This window comes from Photinus pyralis, unplaced genomic scaffold (assembly GCF_008802855.1).
Source record: "Photinus pyralis isolate 1611_PpyrPB1 unplaced genomic scaffold, Ppyr1.3 Ppyr1.4_unclustered_Scaffold4750, whole genome shotgun sequence".
NCBI classification, from domain to species: Eukaryota; Metazoa; Arthropoda; class Insecta; order Coleoptera; family Lampyridae; genus Photinus; species Photinus pyralis.
Genome location: NW_022171648.1, coordinates 9613 through 17043, shown reverse-complemented (window position 1 = coordinate 17043; position 7431 = coordinate 9613). Strand labels below are relative to the sequence as shown.

General features: G+C 35.2%; 1 protein-coding gene across 1 annotated transcript; it reads left to right on the top strand.

Moving 5' to 3' along the window:
• Positions 1-4038: 4038 nt before the first annotated feature.
• Positions 4039-5383, top strand: LOC116182334. The gene is made up of 2 exons (XM_031502862.1): positions 4039-4610; positions 4668-5383. The coding sequence occupies exons 1-2, from the start codon at positions 4182-4184 to the stop codon at positions 5340-5342; spliced, it is 1104 nt and encodes a 367-aa protein (XP_031358722.1). The 5' UTR covers positions 4039-4181; the 3' UTR covers positions 5343-5383.
• Positions 5384-7431: the final 2048 nt, after the last annotated feature.

The following is a 7431-nucleotide window of genomic DNA, read 5'->3' as shown; positions in this document are numbered from 1 at the left end:
CGTTTTACATATTATACAGGTATGAAATTCTCGAAAGGCTAATGCCACGCGAACGAGGCAAAAATGAAATAGCAGGTCGCCATAATTTAAATTTCCGTTACTCAATAAATGATAGAATAGTCCTACTGCTACATTTCCTGGAGCTCTTGTAAATGGTATTGCGTTGAAATATGTCGCTCGTTCTTTTAGATCTGCAAGTGCAGCACCTACGCGTTTATTACTATTTTCAGATTATTATAGGTTGATCTGAAAGTAATTTTTCGTGGTAGGACAATTTGGACAGATAAGTTATCCCATATACAAAATGCTGTGCAACACAGAAGACCGAATAGCATTTTTGCGGTATAATTCCCTACATTAAATTAACGTTTACATGAATGTTCTAAAACCGCAGAGCAATTTGACAAGGTTTCTTTTTTAATCCTCATTTCACGACTAGCAGCTTACCAGTAGGCTATGACCCTGGCTCCTGATGAGCTCCCTGTCACCATTAACAAATATTAAAATTAAATATATATTAAATTCGATTTAAAGCCGTTTGACGTATTATACAGGGCGAGTTTTGCTTCATTTTCACTGTGGGGATCTCATAAACGGTAAACCGTAAGAGATCCAAAGCCGTTTAAATGGACAAAGATACCTATGCCGAATTTTATGCTACTACGACTATTTTCCCTTTCAAAGTTTCTTGTAGCTCTACAAATAGAGAAATTATGGTCGAAAAACAGAAAAATGTCATTTTCGAAAAATTTTATTAACTCCTTGATATTAGGTAAATTATTCAAAGTGGATTTTTGTAGTAATGCCACGTGAATAAAGAACGATATACCGTCCGAACAGCTACCGAAAAATTCATTCAACAAGCCAGGATTTGTCATCAAGTTCTGCGTTATCAATAAAAAGTGAAGTTTCCCGAAGCAAGTGTTTTTGTGAGTTAAGTGCGCCGAATATGAGGAAAGAAAAACTGTAAGTAATTTTAAGATTTTTTTATTTCAATTGTCGACCGCTTGCGTGCGCGGTAATATGTCAAAACAAGCTTTCTACGCTTTTCTTTCTTTCAGGGATTTTGTTTTAATTTTGTTCATGTCTCTCAGAATAAATTTTTTTCATTATCAATCAATGAATTGTGTGTTTATTCGAATCCATTGTGCGACCCAAATAGAGTTTTCATGTCAGATTTTTTTTAATTCGTGCCCAACATTAATTTCAGGTGTTAATCAAAAGTTGTGTAATAAATTCTTTCGAATTTTCGGAATTCTGAACTCAGTCAGATATGCAAAATGCAAAATTCTATAATAATAATAATAATAATAATAATAATAAAGTCTTTTATTAAATCATGCCACACACACAATTTAACAAGGCGAAGTTCAGATGTTGGGCTACTCACGGCGACCCATTCCTATTTCTACATTCGCAAATGTGACATTGAAAACTCGTAATTAGGAATTGGAGACTAAAAATAGGAAATTCGAAATCCAAAATTTGTTGATTCGAGTTCTAGCTCGAATTCGATGCTCAAAATTCTAATTTAAAAAAAATATAATTAACTAGTTTCGCGTAAGAAATATCGGCAAATATTAGCAAATGAAAAAGGACTCTGCAGCTTGACATTTGTTTAGAGCATGAAAATCTAAAACGGCAATTTGGGATTCGGTATGCAATTTTTTGAAATACGTAACACTAAACTCCAATATAGACAATAATCAGAAATTTCAGAAAAAAATTGCACAAAGAATGCGATTGGTATAATAGAATAATAATAATAATGTTTATTTATCCTGTTTCGTTTCGACATAGAGATGTATAGGACAGAGTCAAACATGAGTATAAGTACAAACATACAATAAAACAATGAAACAAACTGTACCTGTACTCTATAGCGTGCAATAAAGGGGTATGACCTTGGTAGTCGAACCCTATATTAAAAAAAAAAAAATGAAACAAACACAGAAATACAATTAACGGTTTCCTACGTACCGAGATGCACCAGGATCATTTAACAGTTCTTCAACATTATAGAACATCTTGTCTAAAAGAAAACTGACTAGAATTACGTTTGAACGTATGGAAGTTGTCGGTCGTTTTAATGGTAAATGGCAGGCTATTGAAAATTTTAGCTCCTATAATATAGGGACTGGACTGATTGACATTAGTTCTTCCTCGTGGCACTCTGAGGTCATTAGTATTTCTTGTGTGGTATTTGTGTATGTCACAATTATGTAGAAGTGGATGTTTATTTTTAAATATAATTTTACACACTTGCAGGATATATAGGCAGGGTAGTGGGACTATGCGGAGCTTGGTAAAGATCGGTCTGCAGGGTTGTGTATAGTTTGCAGATAAAAGAGAAAGCAGGATGGAGTCTTGAAACCTTTAGGATGTAGACGAAGATTTTAAAACACAGGAGAAAAGTGCAAAGGTGGCAGTAGGATAGTAGGTGAAATTGTGGTTGCAATCCTTTGGGTGTGGAATTGAGACCACATAACACGGGGAAGAAAAATTAATGTTGAAGGAGCAATGGAAACTCAGGAAAATGGGAAAATTAGCTTAAACGTCATTTATTTAAAAAAAATTTAAAATCAGGTAGGGAATACAGAAGTTGGCGCAAGAAAATGAAAAAAAAGGGAATTAACAAGAAAGATGAAATCGAAGAGATAAGTGGCTAATGAAGAGGCAAATTCACACTTTAATTGAGAATAATTTTGAATCTTGCGAGGTCCACCCAGTTAGGTGGCTTAATGAAAGAATCATAGATTTATTTCAATTGAACCATCAAAGGTCTACCATAATAGTATATTACATACATACCAAGGTAGAGACGTCTTCTTAACGTTTTGTATGGTATCAAAAATTATAAAAATCTTCTACCAATCTGCGTGCACTAAATTTCTGCCCACTGGCGTAAGTAGTCATGTGTTGTCAAAAGGGGAACATTTTAATGCCAACTACTAGTTTGGTTTCGTTACATATTACTTATTGTATTTCATAATCAAATTTAAGAGAAGAACTCAAATTAAGGAAAATAGTTGTTTTAATTAATTCTATAATTTTCCTTGTTTGATCATGATTTTTATGTTGTCGTATTAAAAAAAAGGTTCATTCCTTAATAGTACCTCACGAAAAAAAGTGCTTTCCAATAAAAAAGTGATCCTCTTATTTTTGTAGACGCACGCCACTGTAAATAATTTTTAAACATATCGATTTACTTATAAATATTTAATGATTTTTGATACAATAAATATGATATAATGAATACTTTGACATAACTAACAAACAACCTCCAGGAAGCCCTAAATTCAAATGACTCCGCTACACTTACTGCCACAGTCCATTACCTTAAAGCGACCACCCTGATTAATAAACTGTAAATAATTAAAATAATAATGTAGTTTTAAGGTGCTAAAAACAAAGGTTGATGTACCTCCAAATAAATTGTCAATAAAAAAAAAAGATTTTTTTAACGTAAACTGGTGATACCATTTTCCTTAATTTGAGTTTTTCTCTTGAATTTGATTATGTAATTGTAATATAATAAGTTTTTTATGTTGCTACATCCAAAAAATTGTACTCTCTACGAAAACGAAAACTAGTTGCCATTAAAAAAATATGCTCCCCTTCACCATGCAGAAGTACACCACTGACCACAAATTTAAAGTACCTACGTAAATTGGTAGCAAACTGTTTATAATTTTGGATAATATACACACTTTCTAAATCTTGCTTTGAAGATATATCCAGTGGTCCAGTGGTCGTACTGGAACTCTCCTCAATTAACAGATAGTTGCAAATTGTAAAAAAAAACCTGTCTAAACGTCTATGAGAGTTTATGAGTTGAGGGTTGTGATATCTAAAAGTGACAGCGGGACAGCTCGCATTATTGACAACTAGTTAATAATTATTTCATTATTAACAACTTTCAAAAGCAGCCGAGGAAGTCTACTTTACAGGAGAAAAAAACAGTTAATAATTATGTCATCATAGGCTAGTAGTGAAAAAGATACTTCCCTTTTATGCATTTTGCATGTATTTCATTCCATCACTAGTGATGGAATGAATATTCCAAACAGTTTGATCCTCGATTTGATCAAAATACGTTAGCCTTGAAATAATTGTTTTTCATTAAACGTCAAAAAATTTGTAGTGCAAAGTTGACCTACAATAATTGTACTAACGTTAAAATGAGTGAATCAAGTGATTCGAATATAGAGTTTCCAAATACTCCACCTGAAATTACGCAATGTGCCAATAATGTAGTAGAAAATCTCTTACCACAGCAATCAAGACATGTATATGAAAAATATTACAAGCTTTTTATGGACTGGAGAGAATCAAATAAAGCGCAATCTTTCTCTGAAAACGTTTTATTGGCTTTTTTCCACTATTTGGCAAAAAAATGGAAGTCGTCAACTTTATGGAAAATATATTCGATGATGAGAGCAACGCTCAATGCAAAACACGACGTTGATATTTCTAAGTTTGTGAAGCTTAGAGCATTTTTAAAACGCAGTTCAGATGGGTACTTACCAAAAAAATCAACCGTGTTTACGACAGTAAATGTAAAGAAATTCTTAGAAACCGCTCCGGATGATATATATTTAGCAACAAAGGTACATTTTTTAGAGAATTATTAATTAGTTTTATTGTACGAAAACTTGTTATTCTAGGTAGCCCTTGTGATTGGTATTACTGGAGCTTGTCGTAAAAATGAACTTTACAACATAAAAATGACACACATAAAGGATTTAGACTCTGCAATATTATTTGATATTCCCAATACAAAAACCAAAACACCAAGACAATTTACAATAACGGGTGAATTTTACAATATTGTGAAGAAATATGCTGCATTAAGACCGGCAGACGTTCCCTCTGATAACTTTTTTGTGAATTATCAAAAAGGAAAATGTACGAAGCAAGTCATTGGGATTAACAAATTGGGAAATATGCCCAAGCAAATTGCAACTTTCCTTAATCTAGAAAACCCGCAAAATTACACCGGTCACTGCTTTCGCCGTACATCGGCTACTATGTTAGTAGATGCAGGAGCGGATATCACAACATTAAAAAGACATGGCGGGGGGAAGTCGTCGGAGGGTGCGGAAGGATACGTGGATAATTCGCTACAAAATCGTATTAACGTCGCCAGTAAGATCGTGACTTCAGTCATTGGGTCAGATTCATTGTTTGTACCCTCAAGTTCCAACGTTCACACAACAGTGTCCTCGTCATCCACTAATCAAGCAGTTGTGGAAAACTCTACAGCAAACATTTGTAATACACCAATTCTCAACTTTCATAATTGTCAGAATACCATAAATATCACAATTAATAAAAATTAAAGTTTCCTTCTTATTCCTTCTTGCATTTAATTTATTTCTTGCGGTCGTGGAGAAAGAATAGTCTGCGACGCGGTTGGAATGGACATTCAATGCTCGTGTATCCTCGCGCTCGCCTTCGGCTCGCGCTCGGAACCCCCACTCGCGTTGACTTTCTCCATTCCAACCTTGTTACAGAATATACTATATTAATGGCTCTAGGAAAGCTACGAAAAAAATAATTTGCAGGATAATGAACGGAGTAAATGGACGCTTAAAATACGATGACTAAGAAACGGCAGAAAAAACATTGCTAAATAGAATTTGGGATCAACTAAACTCTAGCTTTGAAGATTAACTGAAAGTGCTTGGATCACGAATGATTGAAAATAGTGATTCAAAACAATTCGAAAATTTCGAATTCGGAACTTTAAAAATCAAAATTCAAATTGATATCAAAATTCTATTCTTTTGCATTTTGACTGCGTCCAGTGGCGCAATTAGGGGGGGGCTAGGAGGGGCTTAGCCCCCCAGGCTCAAGATTAGCCCCCCCAAAACCCAATGGTCACAAACAATGACAATGCCACAAATTTAGCTCTCTCAACAGACACAAACTAGTATCATTTCTACCTGCTATTATTCTCATTTCAACTACAAAGATTTCTTTGCGCTTGACGTAAATTAGTCTAAAAACACGTATAAAGCTACCAAAATTTCAAAAATTTTCCGGGGGAGGACCCCCGGACCCCCCCGATCCCCTGGGGGGTTTTCCATACCCCCCAGACCCCCCGATCTGCGTATACCTTTATTACTATTTACCCGGGGCCTCAAGCCCCCCCAAAGTCACCAAGCTAGTTGCCCATTTTTCACTGTACTTGTGCTTCCATAGTTTCTGTAAAGAGAAAGCCGAGTATTGGGTCGCTCCAATGAAGTGATAGAAAGCCCTACGTTCAGTCTCTCGAGATGCTTCCCTGTTTCTAACTCAAAGGTTCTTCCAAAGAAGGTGCTTATTACTAATTTCTAGATTGCATGAAAAACCGTTTATTTGATTTTTTAAGAAGAAGTTAATGGGTTTCAAAAACAATAAATTTAATAAATATGTAAACTTTTTATTGCTTACCAATATTTTAAACATTAAATAATAATAAACTACACAATAATAAAAAGGGCACCTTAGTTATAGTGAATTGGCTCGGAATTGGCAATTTCAAATTGAAATCTTGGAGCACATTAGAAACTTTGCGACCTTACTGACGTTGTGTTTGGGTTTGCAATCGCACATAAACTCTGTCGGACCGCTTGCAAGGCATCTTTGTACGAAGAACTGAAACCTACAAGTAGCAAACATTAAATTGAATGCAGGGACGTGACCGTGTAACGTTCACGTACGCCAACGACTTGGTACATGGTCTTATACAGCCTGGTTTTGATGGCCCATTCCTTCGTGCTAGCGGTGAGCGTCGGGTCCGTTGATGTAATGCACGAACAATGAAGTTATGTAACGGCCTGTTTGTGTCAGTTGTCATCTACAATCGGGCTGTCTTATTGGAGGCGGTAGGAAAGCAAATTTGTATATTTATGCCAGTAGGAGCGTTCCAGTTTTATCACCGTAGCAGCCGTCCGGTTTATGAGCGATTCGTAGGTATTTGAAATGTCTTGGGTTACGATTTGTGAACATGGGGCTTATACTGTCCTTTTCGGATTTTATACTGCTGCAGCGAAACATGGCTCTTGGTATAACAACCTCAAAAGTCTGCTAGTTTAAATGTACATTACGAATATGTTTATTCATTATAATAGCCTGTGATGAAAACAATAACCTAACCTACATTTTAATTAATAACAAATTGCAACTGAACTTTGACGTTTCTTTCGCATGCGCAGATTGTACGGAGTTTAGACCTTTTATCTCAACGTGCAAAAACCATATATATAAGAGAAGTATATGGATAAACGAGTGGACACGCCTATCGCCAACGTTAGTGGATGGAAATATACTTCTGTCATTAGTTGGGAACTAGGCGCTAATGCGCTTGCCTGTTATTATGTAGTGTTATTTACCAAGTATTTACTCCAGTTTGACATAACGGATTGAGGTTAAATTGTTTGTTTT

Excerpts from the sequence above, each read along its gene's own strand:
- LOC116182334 (XM_031502862.1), top strand. The coding sequence starts at position 4,182 with ATGAGTGAATCAAGTGATTCGAATATAGAGTTTCCAAATACTCCACCT. Across the intron at positions 4,611-4,667 it reads ATATATATTTAGCAACAAAG|GTAGCCCTTGTGATTGGTAT; the intron begins GTACATTTTTTA and ends TTGTTATTCTAG.